We start from the raw sequence: 22,981 nt of genomic DNA on the forward strand, positions 1-22,981 counted from the left end.
CTCAGCATCTACAAAGTCACCAATTCATATCCTTGCAGAATGTTTAAAGAAATCTTTGCGAGGAGCCATATGGTTTTGCAGAGAATTAGTTGATGAATGAACACTGAGTTGTGTAACTCATCCACGGTTGTCCCTCAGGCAAATCTCAGTGACAGCTAAGCTGTTTAATTAAAAAAAAAAATATCACAGACAATTACATAAAATGGTGTTTGCTCAAGTTGCTGAGTTTCTTTCCCCTTCTGCTTTCTAATGAGCGTGGTAAATATCCACTGTTCAAATATTTCTCTAATCCCTTCATCTGGACCAATCTGATAAAGGGCTGAGGGGACTCAGACCGTGAAGAGTCATTTAGCTGCAGAAGTGCTTTGTGTCACTCAGACTGGTTGTGGATTCAGGAAGCCCAGTGTCTTTGGCCAAATACACAGACAAGTGCCCAATGAGAAAACACAGAATTTTGTCCTTTAAGCCAATTATTTGGGTGTGGGTGTTCTTACATTACAGAAAAACCAGCTGTTCCCAAATTTAAAATGTCACACTGGTAGCTCCAGGAAGGATTGTTTCAAGCTTACACGCATTGTCACATTTGCAGGTGTAGTGTTTTCATAAAAGAAATATCCAGGTAGGAGACAGTTCCATCATGTTATTAGATGATTCTTGGCCTGGGGTTGTTTTCAGCTTTGCAATAAAAGAGCACGTCAGGCAGAAAGAAACCCCACAGAACTTTAGAATAGCTGTATTCAGCTTAATGATATGAAATTAAAAAGGAGGGTTTGTCTTCCTGCCAAAATGGAACTTTGGCAAAAAAGCTTCCTTACAAACAATCTGGAGTTAAAATAACTTTGGTTCTAGGCCTGAAGATGCAGAAACATGATAAACACTGATATTAAGTTGTCACAGAGTTTGTGTCAGTTGGGTTGCAAAGAAAATACTGACCTTCTGTGTGAGATGAATAGATACTTAACTACCAATTTGATTCGGCAACAGGATGACAGTTATCTGAGAGCCCTGAACTACCTCATATGGGGTAAGGACTGTGCTTAAACAGATGTTCTCAAAGGAAAGATAGTCTATTCATTAAACCATCAATAATGCAAGGCCAAAGATACTTGGCGACCTCCTCTAATGATGTGAAATATTGATGCTGACAACACTGCAGCCCGCTGTAACATTTTATAATTCTGTCACAGGAGGAGATGGATGAGCCTGTTCTGTATGGGTTGGGTCACTAATTAAATAACCATTTGTAGGTTGGATGGGGCAGGAATAGCTTCAAGGGAACCAGTACAAATCAAGGAGCTTCTATCTACTTTTATCTAGGATAGTTTTGTAAAATGATCCTACAGCATTGCCTGAAATCTTCAGGCCAGCATCAGAAAATTGCTTTTGATTCAGTGAAAAGGTCTAATGGAACACAAGGAGAAAGGCAAGTAATGGCCCTAAGCCAGCTGGCATTTTCTGGGCTAGACAGGTCCACATCATAAGTTGAGATTTCTGTTTGAATGTACCCAAAGAAGAGCAAAACAAATCCCATTGCATTGCAAGCAGGTATCCTTAGGGGTTCTTTTTTTGTTGTTTATTTGTTTTTTGGAATGGCAGCTTTCCAGGCAAGACTTGGATTGCATGGTTCAGGAAAGGAGGAGTGTAAAGGTTGTCAGTGTATAGAAAAGAAGGAAGAGAAGAATCCAAGATCATGAGAGAACAGAAGAGGAAATCCAGCCCAAATTCTCCTTGAAGACCCCTGCTGCTAAATTGTACAGTGACAGAAATACCACTTTCACACAAATACAAGTGTGGTACAAGTGGGACTGCTTTCAAACACAAAATGTTAGCAGAAATTTGTCAAACAACTTAGGCATAGGGAGGAAATAAACTCATTTTAGCCATATAAATGCGTCTACATCAGTCATCTAAGAAATTCATCCTTTAAAAGTGAGCTGTATTTTTAAATTCCACAATCTGAGCTCCCAAGTGTCAGGGAAAATCTGCCCTCTTTCCACGCAGCACCAGGGACGTGTCCATTGCCTTTTATGAGCAGCAACCAAGAAAGCCACATGGATCAAAACAAGGTTTTTTTTGGGGAAATGATCTTACTGTAATAATAAAGAACACTTTGTCCTTGTGAAGAGATTATTTATACAGGTCAGCTTATGCAAACATAAGGAAAGTCCCTGGTTTGAGATCTTGAGGTTGTCATGACGAAAACAGAGTGCAAGGAGCACAAGTCAGGAGAGGAAGAAATACTGAGGTAGTGTTAAAAGGAAGAGGGAAGTATCGTGAAGAAAAGGCAGCCAGGCTTGTGGGCTGGCTGAATTCTTCCATGCTGAAAAAAATAAGGCACCCATTGACATTCACTGATTCTTGCTGAACATCTATGGAGACTGAATGGTAGATTTCAGCACAGTGAGGTGGTGAGTGATTTGTTTCAGCTGTGGTGACAGGAGGTGAAAGACAAACCACATTATGGATGGCCATGCAGGTTTTTACGAGCGTGGCATACGGGCTCTTGTTCATTGCTGGTGAAAATGCATAGCTAAGGGAGGTGACTATGTTGAAAATTAGTGTTTTGTAACTGAGAATTTGCACTACCAAATAGTGTTAATCTGTGCTTTGTATCTGTTGTAGTTTCCATGGAAATAAATAGGAGGCATTACTTTTGGAGCAAGCTATGCAGTGTACACATGTGAAGGTTAGGCTGATAAAAAACCTCCCACGATGGCCTGCCAGAAAGCTGAGTGCAGCATGAGGAGTGATGACTGCAGCCTCTCCAGCCACACACACCCAGTGCTCTGCGATTCTGCTCGTTAAAAGCCTCGTAAAGGAATAATTGCTGCTTTCCTCGTGGTACAAGTCCCAGCAGTAGAAGTGATATCAAACAGTGGCACAGCAGTGGTGGTGAATATACCTCAGTAAAACAGGAGTACAGAATCACAGAATATCCCAAGTTGGAACAAATTCACAAGGATTGTTAAATCCAGATCCTGGCACAGGATCACCCCAAATCCAAACCCTGTGCCTGAGAGCAGCATCCAAATGCTTCTTGACCTCCAGCAGCTCAGGGCCATGCCCATCGTCCTTAGAAGCTTTCTTGACTTTCTATTATGAAGACCAGCATCTCCAAAAGAGACAGCAGAATGATGAAGTTTTGTTCCTCTAATCATTGCCTTCATAAAAATGGATCAATCATGGGTGCATCAGTAACATGGAGCGAAGGTGAGAGCAGCAGTCTGAATCTGTGACTTGTGGACACACACAGCTCTGCTCCAGAGCCATTCAGTGGCAGGGCTCACTGTTGCCCCAGGTTTGTTTCTTTTTTTAAAGCTAAATGCAAACCATGCACTCCATAGTTTCAGATGGAGGAGATACAGTTTATAGAATCATAGAATCATCTGAGTTGGAAGGGCGCCTTAAAGGCCATCTAGTACAACTCCCCTGCAATGAATAGGAACACCTACAGCTCCACCAGGTGCTCAGAGCCCCTCCAGCCTGACCTTGAGTGTCTCCAGGGATGGGGCATCCACCGCCTCCCTGGGCAACCTGTGCCAGAGCCTCACCACCTTTATTATAAAACACTTCTTCCTTATACCCAATCTAAATCTTTCCTCTTTTAGTTTGAAACCACTTCCCCTTATCCTATCACAACAGATCCTGCTAAAGAGTCTGTCCCCTTCTTTCTGATAGCCCCCCACTTGGAGGTCATTTCTGAGCTGGGATGAGCAACGCGTTGCCGCATGGAACTTTAAACTAAAAGAGGGTGAGCTGAGATGAGACATAAGGAAGACACCCTTCTCTATGAGGGTGGTAAGGTGGGACCTGGCTGTGGCAATCCCGTCCCTGGAGACGCCTGGGGCTGCGGGCAGAGGGCTGCGCTGTGCCGCTGCACCCGGCAGGTGGCAATGCAGGAGAGCTGCAGGGTGGGAGCTGCTGGGCTGCAGCTGGCAGCGAGCCCTGAGGAAAGGGAACCTGAGCGAGAAGCTATTTAAATTCCATTTTATTTGGTAGGGTTTGAACTTACAGGCTCGTAGCATCAATCTGTGGCAGCAGGTTGGGTGCCCCAATCCACAACCTTAGGGGTGACCTGTGAGCATAGGGAAGCACCATTCTGCAATCAAAGGTGGAAAGCACCATTTGTATGGCTATGCTGCTATACACATAATGCTGTTTCCAGGCCAGGAATGAGCCTTCAATCAGATCCGTCCTTAACGTGATCAGGGTGTTGCATTAAAATATGCAGGTTTTATTTGAAAAATACGTCCCTGGGTACCACATCAAGGAAACAGCAACTGAGAAAAAGAACACTGCCCTCTGAGAGTGAGCCAAATGCAGAGGCATTTCCCAAGCAGAACAATGGGTGCAGGGAAACTTTCAGAGAAATACGTAGAAGAACTACAGATTTGTAGTGGCACATTTTGCCCTTTACCTGGAAAAGAAGGAAAAAACACAAAGCCCCTTAAACCAACAACAGGAGATACTTGGACTTGTTAAAAAAAAAAAAAAAAAAAAAAGGAAAAAGCTGTTTGTACCAAAAATCTGATGAAAAAAACCTGTTTTCTTTCCTCTCTGTTAACAGGGAAATAGCTGGACTTGGCAGAGCAGTGGCTCTTTCTTGGAAGGCACCAATGGAGAACTGCAGTCACCCCTCAGATGCTGGAATGCCACGGTGGGTGCAGGTGGGTTAAAGCAGCTCCAGCTCTTATGCAATGCTCCTGCCCTACCTCCCTATCTGCAGTGCTGGGAGCTGCCAGAGCCGCCAGACAAAATGTCTTTAAAGATTTTTATCAGTTTTGATTTTCTGAAACAAAGTTGAGAGGTGACTTTTCATAAATTGAGAAGATCTTCAGGGAAAGATATAGCACATGAAACTATCATTAGAATGGCACTGAAAAAAAAAAAAAAAAAACCCACAACCCACAACAAACAAATGATGAATTCAAACTGGAAATGAAGCACATATTTTAGCACTGAGAAAGCACATTCTTGGTCTCCTGAAGAAGTTTTTCTGACAGATGTGCTCCAGCTAATCACAGTTCTGGATTGTAAATAGCTTGAGAGAGGTCATTTGATATCAGGAGACTGCAGAAATATGGCTGCTGGCTCTGTGACAAGGCACTGAGTTATGGAGAAGGTTTTGTCCACAAAACAGAGGTGGCAGGGCCAGAAGCAGCTGGTGACTTGGTTATGCAGTACATCCTGAAGCAGCAGCCTTGGCTATTCCTACTACGAAGGTGTCCATGGTTCCAGAAGATAGATAAGAATTTTTTTTTGTAAAAACATTTATTTCCCCCAAAATCCCATCAGTGATATCAGTTCCCTTACATTCTTCACTGTATGACCACCTCACAGGAGAGACCACACCCTGAGGGCACTCAGTGTCCCAGGGCCATTTATCCTGGAGCTGGACGTGTCCCAGTTTACATGCTCACAGTTGAGTCATACTCAGAGATGATTAAATTCCAAATGCTCTGAGGGCAGGACCCACTTACAGAGCCTGGAGGCTCCCAGCTCCTCCCGTAGCACTGTAAGAATTAGGAAACCATCCAGTGGATCACCAGTACCAAAACTGCAGTTCATCCCTTTGTGCAGAACTGAGGTAACACAGCAGCCAACAGAGATGGCCTGAGATAACATGGCTCCTTCCTTCACCCCAGCAGCCATCCAGAGCCATGGCCCAAATCCTTCATTTTCTAGGTGGAAGTCAGCCCTGGACTCTGGTGGTGCTTTTGACTATAAAAGGAGGAAAAGGAAATTGTCTGCTGTTTATCTGTTTATTTCCTTTTGGGGTTTGTCTATCATTCTGCTTAATGTCTGTTGGGTGGGGAACAAAATATTTAAGTTAATTGACAATCCTTTTGTCCTGGATTGAATAGGCTTTATCATCTTTCTCTCCTCATTTTTCCTTCCAGCTCCATCAGGAGGTCCCAGCTGGGAACTCAGAGGAGTGCCCTGGGAAAACCTGCTCCTCAGCAGGGGAGATATCCTTCAGAAGTACACAGTGCAAGAGTTTGTCTCATGGGACAGGAAATAGGGCCAAAGGAACAGGCACAGCCCTGAGGTGTTACCCCCATATAACTAGCCTTGGCTTTGTGCATTAATTTGGGAATGAAGGAAACGTCTTACATGGAGCCAGCAACAGGGAATGTGCTTCTGGTTGATGCTGCTGACCAGCTGTAGTACAATGGGAGCATGCAGGACTTACAGGACTGCTCTGAGCTGCAGGAAAGCATCACCAGGTCCCCTCACTGCTCCACTCCTTCATCCTGGTGGTAACTCCATAACTCCACCTTAGGGCTGTGTCTCTATGTCAAGGATGCAACACATTGGAGACTAAAAGCCCTCTGTGACCACAATGCTTAATGAAGACTTTCCCAAGTGAGGTTCTAATCAACAGCTGAATGAACTCCAGCACTGAAACCATCCCAAGTTTGGTAGTCAGCTCCTCCATATTGTCTCCTTTCCTTCCTGTGTAATAATCTCACTGAAACTGTTTTTGTTACATTCCTGCTTTCTGTGCAACACCAGTAATGACCACTAGCATCAGTTCCACGACAGGACCTCAGGAACCTCATCAGTTATCGTGCCCTTCACATCCCCTTTTGGCCTCTCTCTTAGCCAGATCCTCATGCCATTTCTAATCCCTCCCCCAGGTACTAGCTAATGCCAGCACACGTAATACTGCAGTACAGCTGCATTTTGAGAAGACTCATAACTGCAACAGTCACAGCAGTGTGGCAGATGTATCCTCAGTAAACACATCCCCTTCACTCAGCTGTCCACCAACTGCATTCTCCAGTGCAATACATTTGAGAATATCTAGGCAGCACCAGCTTTTCTTTCCCTCTATTCACTTCATTATTATTACAGAATCACAGAATGGCCAGGGTTGGAAGGGACCTCAAGGATCATGAATCTCCAACCCCCTGCCACACGCAGGGCCACCAACCTCCCCATTTAATACCAGACCAGGCTGCCCAGGGCCCCATCCAACCTGGCCTTGAACACCTCCACGGATGGGGCATCCATAGCCTCTCTGTGCAACCTGTTCCAGCACCTTGCCACTCTCTCTGTAAAGAACTTCCCCCTGATATCCAACCTAAATCTTCCCTCCCTCAACTTAAAACCATTTCCCAGTTATTCCAGTTACCGTTTATTCCCTTTATCCCATTTACCAGTTATTCAGGTAATTGCTCTCCTATTACAAACACATACCCAGGGCAGGTACTCAGCTTCTTCCTCCTAGAACTCATCAATTAAAAATTCCAGGTGAAAGATTATTTGATTTCTAAAATTTGCACACACTTTTTCATTTCCGCATTGCTGAATCATTTCAGTGTGGCTTAGCACATCTCCCTCTCCACCTCACCCCAAATGGAACATCATAATCTACATGAGGAGCAAGAAGAGGGGTGCTGAGTGCTGTTCTGTAGTTCAGTCTGGAATCTCACCCCGGTGATGCAGTAATTTCATGTTATTTTTTTTCTTCTCACGCTTTCAAAATAATCTGCAGTTATTTTCATCTCTGTGAAGGATGAATGGCTTTGAGCCATTCTCAACTCCACCCTGACACCTCGTTCTCATTTTTAGTAAGTCAAACAAACAGCTCTTCTCATTCATCAGCCTTTTCCATTTCTTGTGCTGTTTCCTATTGTTCTTTCTGAGGCGCTAATTATCCTGCAGCTGATTTTCTCTGGCTTAGGGTACCCATCTCCAGTCACTTTAGTAAGGTCAAACTGCAAGATTTTGCAGTGGGCTCTGACACGTTATTTCAAACCCCAAGGCTCCTCAGTGAAATTATCACTGCCAGCTAGCAATAAGGTAAGGAATAATTTCATTGAAATGAAGAACTTCTCTTTGCTGAGTTGCAAAACTTGAGTTCAGACTAAAACCAGGATTAGATCTCAAGCTGCGGTTTTTCCACAAGTACCTCAGATCAGTGTTAAGGATAACCTGCACCCAAACTTCTAAATACGGAGAGAAGCATCTCTAACCCTACCTCACTTCAGTGTTACATAAACAGTTCTTCCATAATTATCTTCCCACTGTACACAGAAGCAGGAATAAATGCAGTCATGTTGGAGGATGTTGGCAGGAAACTTCCAACCACGCTTATAGTTGGAAAGATCAAGAAACCAGGCATACACAGGCCACCCCCTTTGCTGACACAAAATGAAGATGCGGAGTAGCAGAGTATGAAGCTGTTAAAGTATTGTTCACAGGCAACAAGTTCATACCTGCTGCGAGTCATGTGCTGCTCTCGGTTTAATGCCTGAAGGCACCTGAGATAGGAGCTACAAATTGATATGTCTGCTGGATTCTGGACTCCAGGCAGAGCAGTCAGGGAATACAGACCAGAATCTCAGCAGCAGCAATCTCTGCCTGCAGCCATTTCTGGCCCCTATGAAGCTGGAAGGTTTTGAAGTCATGCTGGAATAAGGCTGAAAATGAAAGGCACCCCGCAGGGCCCGCACTGGACACTGCCCACAGGGGTGAGCCAGGAGGCAGCAGCTGCCTGGAACAAATTGCAGTCCAAATAGGTGGTTTGACTGCAGGCTTCCAGTGCAAGCAGTCACAGCTAATAAAGAGCTTCTTTTGAACCTCTGGAGTACACTTTCTAGCACACCATCATTCTAGCACACCATCAGAGATGAAGGCTGGCATCTGGATGCTAAAATGATTTTTCTGTAAGCAGAGGACCCCTGTTTCAGGACAGCAGCTTTCCTCCTCTCGCTCCCCCAGCTAGTTCTCAGGGAGCATGGATTTCCACCACTCCCCTTCGGCCACAGAAAGGAAAAAGGGCTGAAATCTCAGGAAGCCGCAGCTCTAACTGGTACTTAAAGAAGCAAAAGCAACAATTTCCATGACCTGCTACTGTTTGCTGGTTACCATCCACTTCTGCAGAACTGATCAAGAAAACCCAACAAATACATATGAAAACAAACAAAAAACAACAACAACAAAAAACCCCACCCCAAACCACACACACATCCCCTCCCTCCCTGCCTTTCTATGAAGTAGGGAGAGGTTGCTGCTCTCAAAAATTCTCCTTGCCCTTCTCCTGCTATGAAAACGTGTAGAGTCAATGAAACAAAAACAGATGCTGTTGCACTTGGATTTCAGCAATGCTTTCCCCAGGGCAAGCTTGAGCTGATGCTCCTAATCTTGCATTATCAGGAAGGAAAAAATAAATCACTTTGATAGCCAATTACTCCAGTTACTGATGCCAGCTCTCATTATCTGTCTCCACCTAACAGGAGTCACCTATATCTGCTACTTCAGAAAATGCTGAGGGAAGCAGACACTTCCAGCAAGGAGCACAGGAAAAACTGGTCTCTGCCAAACTGACAGCTCTGCAGCACTCCAGATACACCAGTTCAAAAGCATCAATAATGCATGCTTATTGAAAATGGAACCTTTGAAGACATACCTCATAGGAGATCTCACTGAACTGATAGTGGCAGAGATGCATATAATCTTGTAGCCTATAAAGTTGTGCTTTTGCGAGTCCTGTAGGAAGTGCCAGAACTGACAGGAACATAGCAGTGTATGGTTCACATGTGAAAAGTTTAAGCCAAGAATAGGTATTTGACTGAAATGCTCTTAATTTAGAGCCTGAGAAAACAACACAGATGATTTTACCTTGCATAATACTAAAAGACACATGGAAGCTGCACTCCTTGCGTGACCCTTATAAGAGATTTTTTTTTTTTTTTTTTTACCATTTAAATACGAAGGAACTTTGTTATTTTATATAATCAAGAAATGGAAAACAGTTTTTATTAACATGTTTTACATTTACAATCTTTTATTAGCTAATCAACATCAACATGCAAAAATAAGCGCTAAATACAAACCTCTACAATATGGTTTTGTTTAAACTACAATGGTTTAATTCTTTTCAAAAGTCGTAAGGATGTGTTCTGTAGTCATTAAAATTGAACTATTAGTTTCAGTAATGAATACTATTTAGGCCCTAAAATTATGTAATTATCCTGCAAGGCATCTTCAGAAACTTTGCCCAACACTTAAGAATACCAGCTCATTTTCATGTGAGTACATTCTCAAAGCAAGAAATAAGGCAGTAGCACTAATGATTTCATATTGAACCCTATGCACATAACTAATAACTTTAGAAGGACTTTAACACTATGGTAGACTGGAAAAAGAACATTTAAACAAGCATCAAATTTTGCCTGAAATGTTCTCAGTTTCTCTCAATATTTATGCAACCTCCTTAAAATATTTGGGTTTGGAAAAAGACTTCATACTCCTTCAAACCAGTCCCTAGTTGATCCTCCAGAGAAGCCAGTCTCGTGTCAACAACAACAACATTTTCCCATGGAAATAAGTTACATGATTCATGTTCAGGATTACTTCACGAGAGGATCATAAAGAAGGCAAAGAGGAGCTTAAAGGAGAGTATTTGTAGTACTGAAATCTTTCATAACAAAAGGGTCTTGGACAATTGTGAAGAAGAGGGAAGAAACATGGATTTAGGTTCCAATCTGTTGCAACTTCTCCCCCAGTGCAAGTGTCCATCTTTAAAGAGAGCTATCCTTTAAAAGATGAAAGTACTTTTGAGAAGAGTCCAATTTTTGACCTTATGTTACAAAACCTTGACAATCAAAGCTTCTTTTTGTTTTTATTCAAGTACAAACTTAAGTCATAATTCCTCTTTTCTTTTGTTTCAAGAGTGTTTATTGTTGCTCATTGATCTTTGGTCGCAAGAAACAATAATGCCACCGACAGGTCTGATCACCAAGGTGGCAGGTTTTGCTTCTTTGCCACACATTAAGGCCCCCCCCCTTTACAGGGAATGCCAATGTACACTGTGTCAAAATTCCAGCGGCACTTCGTCTTGTTTTTATGGACCTACATGATGTAGACTTTCTCAGCTTGTGAGAAGTTGAAGACTTCTTTGGTTCTTGGGCAAATTACTTTGTCATCTTGACGAATAGAAAGCAGAGACTGGAAAAGAATGAAATCAAAAGATAATATTCACAACAGCATCTCAAAGCATTCACAACTCAGAGCGTTAACTTCTTAGTAAATAATTCCTTCTTTTTAAACTACAGTCTGAGGTGAAAACATCTTTGTCTACACAGTACTTGCTCTCTATTATTACACTCCAGAGGGGAAAATTTTCAGTGCCATTTGATTTCATGCTATCAGCTTCCATACTTACCACACTTTAGTTTCTTTAAAAAACAACTTTATCACATACAATCCCTTAAGAATTACTGTAAAAGGGTTGTTTCCTCCCTTCTCCCCCGATCCCCCCCGCTAATAGAGATGATGCTTCCAGCTTTCTGAGTTTACAAGCTCTTATTTTGATAGAGGAAGTTACTGTGACCACTGCTATTTCAGACATCAGTAAGGCAATGATTTCAACACTTACATTGTATCCATAGACATATCCATTTGGTAACATCATGGGAGGATTATTTTCATTCATTACATCCCCCGAAATCTTGCAGACTAGTCGGGAGTTGGCACAGTGTGCCATAGGCAGAGGCTGAGCCAGCTTGTTCAGGGATTTGCTACACACAGGGCAGTCTGGGTTTTTTGAACTCCCATCCTCTTTATAGCACTGTCTATTTAACAAGTTAAGGTACAACCAACAGACTCAATAGAAATCAGTTAATGAAATATAGATCAGAAATACAGTAATCTGTGCAAGTGTAGACTAGGCTATGCACCGTATGCAACTATTCAAGTTTATTGTGTGCATATAAAAATCAAGTGTGTGCTTTCAAGAAGGAACAGCAGTGAGCAACATGCACCTGGCGCACTCTACAGGTAATATTTTTCCTCTAGAGCACATCAGTAGCATCAGTCCTTCTTAAATAGACTACACTGTACAGCAAACACAACCAACCTTCTGAAGGTGCAGGATATTTGAATACTCATATAAAAACAAGCAGGATAAACTCTCAAGTAGTTAAAACTGTGGCTCTCAGCTCTCCAACTTTCACAAATATATTATCCTACAATGCATGGAAAGGATGACCCAGTATGAAAACTGTCAATTTTTTTTTTTTTTTTTTTTTTTGCTCTCTCTGAAAAGCATTCATAGAAAAAACACTGTGCTCAATAGCAGTATCTGCATTGAAGGATACGGTGTTTTTATAGCTGAAAGGCCTGCCTGGAGTGTTATAGTAAAAACAGAATTGTTTCCCAGCTGATGTAGTCTGTAGTTATCATATCTAAACTGCTGTATCAGCATTCTCCATCGAGCGGGGTCCAAGAGATCCTATTAAAAAAAACAACACAACTATAAGTTGTTTTTAATCTAGTTGTCCTGGAGGGGAGCCTGAGAGTGGTATAAACTCACTAGACTGAATCCATTACAAAATAAAAGTATACATTTTATCACACAGTAAGAATGTACTTGTTTAGAAAGGACCTCAACAGTACATTAGCAAAACTTTATTTAAAGCATTACATAAAATAGCTGGCATTTTATGTAATGTACCATCATAGCACTGATGATATTCAGTCTCCAATCCATTATATTTGTGCACATAAGCTTCTGAAAACATGAGATCTTAGTTCAAAGAACATGCTTTAGTTTTTAATAGGACATCTATGCAGAGGTTCAATTAAGTAATTCTGCAATAAGCACTGTCCCTACACTCTTCCTTGCTCTATCCACATCTATCAAACGTTCTAATTAAAGTTTGTAATCTTTATAAGGATTTTTGTTTGGCATTCTAGAATGCCAACCTATTTACGAAGCAACATTAGTACGTGGACATTTGCTTTAAAGCCTCTGAACTGGTAACATCCAACTTAACAGACATCTTGTTGAGAAGTCAGAAGCATTCTTACTTCAAGTCAGACTAATTCTACATCTTTGTAATTTGTACTGTTTATAGAATTTCCAATCACTGGAACAAGAAATTAAATTAGAGTTGGCACAGCTTCAGGTTAGAGAATACTATGCATTCGAGAACACATTTCTTACATACTGTAATGCTACAGTTACAAAAAAACAGGTTTAGGTACATGATATGGCATTCATTTAAAAAGGATTTAAGATGATCAGGAACTAAACACACAGAAGTCAAGGATATTATGAATTCTAAAGTCACACCATGAAGAGTCATGCAGGAAAAGAGGACTGTGAAAACATACTTGTTGTATTTCATATACATAAAGACCTAATCTCTCCTTCTGCTCACACCTCTCCCTTCCTACCCATAACATTTTTTTATGAGAAATAGCAGTGCTGATCACTCTTAGAAATAAGAATTGTCAAACTGCACACGCTACACTTTGAGGCAAATAGAAAACTTATTTTAATACATTCAGTTTATTAACCAGGATTTAAAAGAAAGTAATTCAAAGACAACACACTGTGTAGCAGTAGTGAGAAATTCAAAACGTGATACCAAACTACGTAGGCAGTGATATTACCATGATGCCATCAGCCCTTATGCTTTACCCTGCACCACTTTGGCTCTGCCTCTCCTAATTTTACTTCTTAAGTAAGCAAAGACAGAAGGAAGAAGGATGGATTCCACCATCACCTTCTGTTCTGATCACCTGCGCTGTGGAATTCCCCCATCCAGAAAGATCAAACTGGCCTGAGAACTTGTTTGAAAGTTTTAACAGTAAATTTAAATATTTCATCTTGTCTTACATCCAGTCTTTCAGTCCATCTATGTTGATCTCAGAATCAGTGGTTTAAGAACATGCTTATATTGCCATGCTGATATGTGGCCATGTCATGTCACAGGATTCTTGCCTTGTTATGCCAGCTCAACTATTGCCTACCTTCCACTACCTATTATCTATAGGCAATGACTGGTATTAAAATTAAGGACTATAATAAATGGATTTTTTAGAAAGTAGAACTGGGAAAAAAATAGTTTCTATGGATCATCATTGCGTTGTTTTACCAAAAAACAAGTTACAAGCTTGTTTTATTATCCCACTGTATCAGTGAATTTCAAGCATAACACTACTGACCTTATAGGGGGAGATATGAGTGTCTGAAGGAAAAGCCAACATCCCCATCACTTGTCGAACCTCATCCAGCTGGCTTCCCTCAGCCTGGCTGAAATGCTTCCTTGCATGTCTGAAACAGACAATTTAGACCTTTCAGATACGGTTGTTTCTCCTTCAAGTAAACTCATGTTATGTTAGACTTCAGAGAGAAACTAAATTCTGTTCTCAATACACAATCAAAAAGGTGGTGTAAAGGACTTATAGTCCTGCATATAAGGATACAAGAATAACTTCAAACACTAGAAATTTTGAACCGCAATTACTTAGAAACCAAACTTCCTACCAGAGCATGTAATCTTACCTCACCTACACCCAGCATGACAGATCCAAGACTGGTGGAAGAAATGTCTCCATTTACACAGCTCTGTGCATTGCTCTTTTGCATACACTTGTAAGAAAGGAATGTGGTCCAATAATGTGGTAATGTGGTATTCCGAACCACTAAAAATCAAAGCATTTAAAGTTCTATCCTGTTTTCATTGACACTGGAGAACATTTACCTTTGCCTAAGTGATTATTTGGTACAGGCAGGAAGGCAGTGTGAGTTTCTGTACAGACTACTAGAAATTGCAGAGTAATGCAATAAAACCCTACCCTGCTACCAGCAGCTTTTTAAATACTATGAAAAAAGTTTAACTACTACAAATTCATACAGAGATACATAAGGCTGAAAATTTAAATAGAAAAAAGTAACAGAGTTACCATGAACATCTTTAAAGTAAAGACAAATTTTTAAGACATGCACAAAATGCTGAGAAACTAGAGAATAATCAGATAGGGATACCTGACTGCTTTAAAACTCTGTATGAAGCTTCTCATGTAACCATGTTAGTTCAGCATTTCTGCCAAAGTCCCTAATTACAGTGTTGCATAGTAGACTGAATATAGAATCAGCTCTGTATCAAATTTCTGGCATTGCTAAAATGTAGAAAAGTCTTCTCTTGCTTCATTTTCTTGTGTTATACTGAAGATAAATAGTTACCTCTCAACTACCACAGTGAGTGCTCTTTTTCACCTTTTTAGAGATATTTTAGAAGTCTTTTTCTAAAAGCACAAATGATTTTAAAAGCATAGAGTATTCTTCAATTGTCCAAATTGTTCCTCTCCCAAAGGAGAGATACAGATTTCATTTTTTCCAATTCTGTGTTCTGCTAACTGTGCTTAGGTCACCAATAATACCATGAGAACAGTCTCTTCAGCAGTGCTTCAGTGCTCCTACTTCCTCTCCCACCCAAACCAGGAAGCAGTGGAAGTTATGCAGGACAGAGTGTTTCCACTCAGCTTCCTATTTTGGGTGAGCAATCCAGGAATGTAAATATTGTTCCCCAGGTGATAACTGTTACAATAGGAAAAGTACAAAATTTGTGTCCTGAGAGCAGAGCCTAAGCAGCCTGAAAATGCTGGAAGAAAGCTCAAGTATTTGTGTAGCCCTGCACATGAAAGCAATAGCTGTTTAAAAGAAAGCTCAGACAAAGCAAAATTTCAGACCTACCAGTCAAACAGGATTAATATGCACACACGCAAGGGAGAGGAAGAAGAAAAAAATCTTAAAATGATCTGATCACTCTGCACTTGTGTTCTGTGATGTCAAAACAGAGCAGTAATTCAGTTTTGCAACATCCTCTTTAGATTTGAGACCCTACTCCCTGTCAAGCATCAACAACTTATTCTTATATTCCTCCTGCTTATAGGAAGACCTGAAGCTGCAACACAAAAATACTGGCCACACTTAATATGTATGTTCAAGAATATCTAGAATAAATTTTGTGTATACACATATAAAACCAGCATATGCTAGCCTTTCAGGTGAGAAGTCCTATCCAAGCCAGCACTTCAATGACTTGAGAAGTACTGAACAACTTATAATATGGTTCCCATTTTGAGTTCTATCAGAAGGAATTAGGTTTCCTAAATTAGATTGTGTTAGTTTTTATCTTCTGATTTTCTCTGCCATGTCCCTTCTAAAAACGAGGGCGTCTTCCCATGAAGGTTGAGATACAAATGTCTGAACCTCACCTACTGTGCACCAGCAAGCCACAGTGAAAATGAAGATATGCTTTAGAGAGAAACAATTTTGTTAATTCATGGCACTATATTTTTTGGTTAACATTGGGAAGCAAGAGGCAATACTATGAGAACTTGTGAATGTAAAACATTTAAGTACCACTTTACTTGCTCCTGTCATTGCCATTACTTAACCCCTCCCTTTCTATTCTGCTATTTCCATTCTCTCCATCTTTTCCAAATGTCAAACTCCTGGAGGTACGTATGAACACTAACAAATGTTACAATGCTTACTTCCAATGTTTTTACTACATTAGCACATACTGGTCAGTATAGCTAGAACAGTGGGTTAAGTTTTTTCATCACTGTGTGTGGGCCATCATTGAAATCACTGAATCCTCCTTTCTCAAATGCCAGAGTGATTTTGTAAATTCTGTAAACACCTTCTGTTTGAAATAGCTGTTCCTTCAGCCCGAGGAAGTATGTATGCAAACAGTATGCTTGGCAAATCCAAAAAGGAAGGGATATCTGTGAAGACTTGATTTACAGTCTGTATGAGAGCACGATGTTTTTGGAAAAGCATTTAAACTACAGAATGTGCATGTACACATCTATTATGCCTGAATACTTGAATGAAAGCATTTATCAGGAAGAAGCAATAACTTAACATGAACATAGCTTGTTATCAAGGGCATTTATTCTTTCTGCTCAGTCTTTCAGACCCATTCCTGAATGCATTTATCTCAGAGACTGTTATCATTACCATAACAATCTATAATTGGAGCACTTAAAGTTTTATTATTTTTATGCAACTCTTCAAATAGCACTTACCCACCCCTCAGGAGATAAAGATGAAGGAAAAAAACTGCATATATATCCTCATTGGTGATAAGTGTACTAAAATCAGTAGTGGTCATTTTCTTTGTACATCACTGGCTACTCTTAAAGGACACAAAAATAGTAAATATGTCTGAAGTGTGTAGGCTGTTTTATTAAGCTTTTAGCTGAGAACTGTGCATCCACGACTCCCCATGAAAGCAAAGCAGCAGAATGCTGTCAGATTTTTGAGAATGAAGTTAGTGAGAGTCCCAAAAGCATGAAATTAGTGTCATTCATTGCTACTGCAGCAGGGATAGGCTTTATGCAATCTGAAGAGACTGTAGGAGTTACAGGCTGATGAGTTAGCCTAAGAACTTTGTGATGTACTTAGGCAGAAGTGATTTACTCTCTGTATTGAAAAAACAGCTTTGGTACATTCTTGAAACAAGCTCTCTGAAAACTGCTCTGATAAGCTACCTTAGAGCAAGGTCAGTCTGTACTTCTATTTTAAAAAGCAACAGAAATTCAAACACATTTAATAAGATAAATATTTTTAAGGCTCCCATCAGTTTCATCCTAAAAGCAGTATGGCACTTTAGAGGTTCGCAGCAGGCAGCAAGCAAAGCTTTCAAACTTATTTAAACACCAGCTGCGTCTCAACAAAATGTCAGCTCTCTGAGTTCCACTCATACAGGAAACTACTTGGTAAACAGCCTCTTTCTCTGCTTTCTAATGGATGCCTGACCTATTTATTGCACCAGGGACACAATACTGAAAGAATCCTGCTGCAGGCACTTAACAGAAGCAAGCTAATAAAAACACAAGTTCCAATGGTTTGCAGCAAGATTCATGCTACACCTTCCCTTGTTACACACTTATTTTGAAGCAAAGTAGAACATAATGCCAAAAGCTAACTTTTTTTAAACCACATTCCTTAAGGACAGCACTGAGAAGTTGAACTTAATCTATAAAATGATCTGAAATTATCAAGTTAAAAAAGTGAATTGAGAAGGCCTTCTGCGGGTCCTTTTCTCTGAGAAGCTATAAAATTAAAGCAGCATTATCATCATCTGGTTATAACTGCCAAGTGTAAACACATGGCAACCCTGAACTTGAACAGGTATATGGAATCTACATGCTTTAGCACAACATATTGAAGCTAATTTCCAATGTAGAAAGGACATGCAAGTTTTAAATCTTGAAGGACTTTAATACGCTTTAATACCTGTTTACAAAGAAAGTCTCAAAGGTAAAAGAACGACCATAAAACAATAAAAGCCCATGAAAGTACAAATTATCCCATGTCAAGAGTGCTGGGCCCTAAAATGAGGGCAACAACTTGCCAATTCTACTAGATCTGACAAGGAAAAAGAACCAGGAGGAAACAAACTTCCAGAAACAATAACAGAATACAGAATGAGCTTGTTACTTTGTCCCAATTCTTAGCCCATCTCTTTACTTCAGCTCTACCCCCACCCCATTTTCTAAGCTACATAAGGAAGTTGAAGCTCAAAAAAAGTAGTTTTCTGAGCATGGACTATTCATTGTTAAGATGCATGACTGCACATTTGGCAAAAAAGCAAAACTAGCAGAGAGTAAAGCTAAAGGCACAAAAGCACAGTATTCACTGCATATAAAGAACACAATGGGCTTCAGAAGACAGACCAAGTAGTTCAGCCTTTCATCCTTTTCCTAAGTACCTGGCTTAATTCCTTAGGACCTCAGAGCTCAAAGAATGTGTACATACCTAAACGACAGCCTCTCCAACCCTCAATTACACGCTACAATTATTCAGCAGTTTAATCAGACCACATATTTGGTCATAAGTAAGACAACTACCAGTGAGGTGCAAGTAGGGCAAAGTTGGGATCATATGAGGTGTCTTAAAGCCAACAAGAGATTTGAACAAAAACCAGAAATAAAAATCTGAAATAACCCCTAAAACTAAGAGGTGAGTCATTTTGGAGTAGGCATTAGCATTAGGCTAGCCTCTCAACATTGTTGAGCTGCCTCTTCCTTTTCTTCCTAAGCTCAAGAAGGACCAAGTTTCTCATCCATTTATTCAAGAGAAATCATCTGGTTCACCCTGCAGAGGAATTGCTACATCTAAAGCAGATGACTGAGCTAAAAAATGCTTTCAGTCTACACTTATGATACTTGATATGTTTTCTACAGCTCTGCACTCCTCAGACCAAAAAGCAGCTTTTCCACAAAACACAAACCTCCTGCTGGTTTCAATTTCTAGTACAACTTCAAAGGCAGTAATACTTGCCACTTCCTCAACATAAAACTTGTCAGAAATCTTAAGGTGCAACAGTTATCACTGCAATGTATTATAGAACCATCAAATCCGGCCATAAAGCTTGTCAACTCACCCTAGGTTTAAATACCCCTAAAGATAAAAACAACCAGAACCTGCTGTGAGGTCCTATCCCCCTTCTCCATGTCTAAGCTCCAATAGCTCTGCTCCTGCATCATAAGTTATGGTGCTGAAAAAAGTACTCCTTGTAAGAATTACCAACACATTTGATAGTTCCACTATCAAATTTGCACTTATTTCAGCAGAACTGGTTTCCTGCATTATCCTGGATCATTATTTCAAGACTTTAAAAAGACTTTAAAAACTAAAAAGCATAAGTCAACTCATGGACTGAAACTGCCAGAAAGATCATCTTATGGTTGAAGCCAGTTTATGATCAGACCTAACTTGAGTTCTCGACTCATTCACACCACCTTGGCTAGCTTTATTTTCTTCTCAAAGTTCTAATGTTAAACTAGTTCAAGACATACAATGGATACTGAGTTTATTTGGGGCTAGGGAAAGAAATGAGACATGACTTATTATCACGTAACAAGGAATTATCAAGTTATCCATTCAATACAAGAAGTGCAAAAAGTGAACTTGGCTTAAAGCCCAAATTTGACAAAACAAGATTAGAGATGACAAAACAGAAGATAATTCAGTCAAATGAACTATTAAGTTTCAGACAAATTTCTTTCACCTTTTATTATTTTTTGTAACAGAATTGCAATGAGTTCCTACCATAAACTATCCATACATTTTGAAAGATGTACATTACACACCACCAGAATGCTTAGTTTTAAAACCAACTTTGTAATCCTTGACTGTGGAGTGAAAACATGGGGAGTTTAAACAGGTTTTCAAAGAAGTTGCATCTGGACTGACATCTTACCTTTGGAAAATACAAAAAAACATAACCTCAACTAAGGTCCAAAACCTGATCACAATAACACTATCAAGATTCCTTGCAGCTGTGGGGCTTTCAGGTATTGCAATAATAGTCACATTGCTGATGAAGCATTCTATCATCGTAAGAACTGTTTGTAAAGCATCCTATTTTCATACCTCACAGCATCCAGTCTCTTGTTCTGTCGAATGAGTTCAATGAACTCCTGAATCCTTAGGCTGAACTCCAGACAGCTCTGAGATTAAAGACAAGACAGGGTCTTAGATGGTGCCAAAACCATGCTTCTCCAGATGTTAAATACTATGTGCGCACAACAAAAAAGTGTTAATTACATGCAATCTTGTTTACTTGCTTATAGGTATTCATGAAGAGAAATTTGAAATGCTGTCTACAGACATGACAGCAACACAGAATTCCCTAAAAGCAAACAAAAAGCTCTTCCATTTGCCTCCTTCCAAACTTCAGTATTTAGGAGGAGTGAACATTTTCTTGCTGACTGAAATAATCATTATTTAGGATGCAAGTAAGAATAGCAGGTGGCTTCTCTGTACCATCTTAAAGTTAAAAGCAATAGATTCGGTAGAAGTTTGGAGCCAGTTTAAGACATGAGAGATTGACCCAAAAGACTGCAAGGAAGAAATATGTCTTTGCACTCATTCTGAAAGTGCCATCCTCTTAAGAAAAAGCAACATGGGATCTAGACTGCTGTGATCCTCTCCCCAGCTCCTTTTTTCCATGCTTCTACCCCACTGCTGTTGTCAAACATCTAAATGCCATGCTAGAAACAAATCTCAAATAGAAAAACCAAGTGGCATTTACCTGCTTGGGGAAAAAGGTAAAATTTGAAGCCTAATGAAGTTAACAGTGTCCTTTTAAATCAAATTCCATCATCAATTCACAAAAATCTATTAAAAACAACTTCAAATAAATAGAATTAAGAAGATTCTTCCCCTAAAAGAACAATTCATTACACTTCCATATAGAGACACAGTTAACTTTTTATTACTCTAACAACAAAAAACCAGTGTCCCTTCTGCATCTTGAAAAATAACTACTCTTTGAGTTACCCTGAGTTGCTCTGTTTGGCAAATCTATTTTCTGCTCCCCAAAACTTCTGATGAATAGTTGTCTTTTTTTTTTTTTTTAATTGTCCATCAGTACAATACCAGCCAAAACCCCTCAGAGACTTCAGGAGGAATTTGAGCAACTCCAAACTTCTATCAGTAAACTGCCTGGGGTTACTGCTGTGCACACTGCAGCAATTTCTTGTTTTAAGATTAGAAATGTAAACCACTTGAAAATAAGTGATATATTTTGTCCTGTTAAAGTACACTTATTTAAGGAGTAGAAAGTAAATTATTTTCCAAGTACATCTTTCTCTGTGCTCAAGTCCACAATTTGCCAAGAACTAAAATTTCTTTTTGACTTGATTTGCTATTTTCAAATAGAATTAAAGTTCTTCCTTCAGATCTACACAAAAACCTTATTTAAAATACTGGTTAAGTTGGTTTCTATGAGAAAAAATTAATCAAACTTATTAATTGTTAATGATACCAAACCCCAGGGCTCAGTTATTTCATTAACATGTTTCAGCAGAAAAGAAAAAACCCACAGTTCTCCCTTTCGCCCCCAAGAAAACCCAATCTGCAGAAACTGTCTGAGTAGGGCTTGCAGAATTTTTCTTCTTTCTCCAAAAAGGAGGACAGGGAAGATTTTTTTTGTTTGGCAAAGATTAGTGATGAAAAATTAAGATATTCACCCGTTCATTTCTTCCATTACTTAATATATTAAAATTCTATATATTTTTTTCCCAGCAGTATAATTATGCAATACTGTTCACATACCAATTCTGGTTTTCCTTTAATGGTTTCCATAAAAAGATCATTTTCTTTAGAGTAATCACAGGCTGTTTTACTCTTGTGTCCCATCTTTGGTTCAACCTCATTTTGGAGCCCAAGTGACAGAGAATGTCACTCTTTGCTTATCTTTAAGGATACGTAAAATATTTTTCATTAAAGAAAGCTTAGTTTGAAAACCAGAACTTCCGAAGGAGCCAGAGGTTGTGATTAATACAGTCAAGCAGATTTCTGCAAGCCCTATAAAAGACTATAACATGTTTTAAAATGCAGAATTTAAGAGTCAAAGAAATTTAAACCAACTGCACAGGAACTAAAATACAGCATGTTCAGGTCACAGTATTCAATGGCTAGAAGACAACTTACTCTGTTTAGTGCTTAAGACTTGCTTTTATTTTTGCAAGAAACTCTTCAATTCATTCCTCATGTAAAGCTACTCAAGTCTGTTTAGTTCTGGATTTATGTATATTGCACTTCAAAAATACAAATCCATATGATATTTCTCTCAGACATTGGTTTACAGATCAATCTCATTCTTCACATATGAACTATGAGCTACATTCTCAGCAGGATACAAAGAGTTATTCACAGATTCACATGCACCGAGACACTACTATACACACTGCATTAAGGTTTGGCATTCACTCAGGCTAGTTCAGCACCAGTAACCTTAACCTTAAAAAATAAATTTTGTACTTACTGCCCTTACTTTTATACAAGGCTTCATTCAAGACCTATAATTTAAACCAAATTGACCATATCAAATAACCAAGTACTTTAGAAAACCACTACTTAGGCAAAACATTGACATTGTTTTCATACCTTCATTTTTCTGAGCCTGGATTTGTTATCATGACACCAAGCCAAGCAAGTCATAGTCTCTTGTCTTTCCAATGACTCTTCCACTTCTTTAGCAGTCAAAAACATCTCAATATTTACTAAGTCCTTAAAGAGCAAAGAAAAAGGAAAGCACAGCTTATTAAATCATACTGATACTTTACACAGCAATCCATTTAACCAACTGGAACACAGGGATACAAAAGACTGTTCTAGAGACATCTTTAAAGGATATTACTTAAAATACACAGT

At 39.7% G+C, this 22,981-nt stretch overlaps 1 protein-coding gene across 6 annotated transcripts in view; it reads right to left on the reverse strand.

The window, feature by feature from the left end:
- Positions 1-9,778: 9,778 nt before the first annotated feature.
- MAEA (macrophage erythroblast attacher, E3 ubiquitin ligase) overlaps positions 9,779-22,981 on the reverse strand; it is a 47,589-nt gene continuing 34,386 nt past the window's right edge. For all 6 annotated transcript variants that reach the window (XM_031588256.2, XM_031588254.2, XM_031588257.2 and 3 more), the window contains exons 4-9: positions 22,715-22,837; positions 20,195-20,271; positions 13,966-14,074; positions 12,111-12,244; positions 11,390-11,585; positions 9,779-10,959 (exon numbers count right to left, since the gene is read on the reverse strand). In XM_031588256.2, coding sequence (XP_031444116.1) covers positions 10,864-10,959; positions 11,390-11,585; positions 12,111-12,244; positions 13,966-14,074; positions 20,195-20,271; positions 22,715-22,837 — 735 coding nt within the window. In that variant the 3' untranslated portion in view covers positions 9,779-10,863. The remainder of the gene's footprint in view (positions 10,960-11,389; positions 11,586-12,110; positions 12,245-13,965; positions 14,075-20,194; positions 20,272-22,714; positions 22,838-22,981) is intronic.

This window comes from Phasianus colchicus, chromosome 4, assembly GCF_987193195.1.
Source record: "Phasianus colchicus chromosome 4, bPhaCol1.hap1.1, whole genome shotgun sequence".
Lineage (NCBI taxonomy): Eukaryota > Metazoa > Chordata > Aves > Galliformes > Phasianidae > Phasianus > Phasianus colchicus.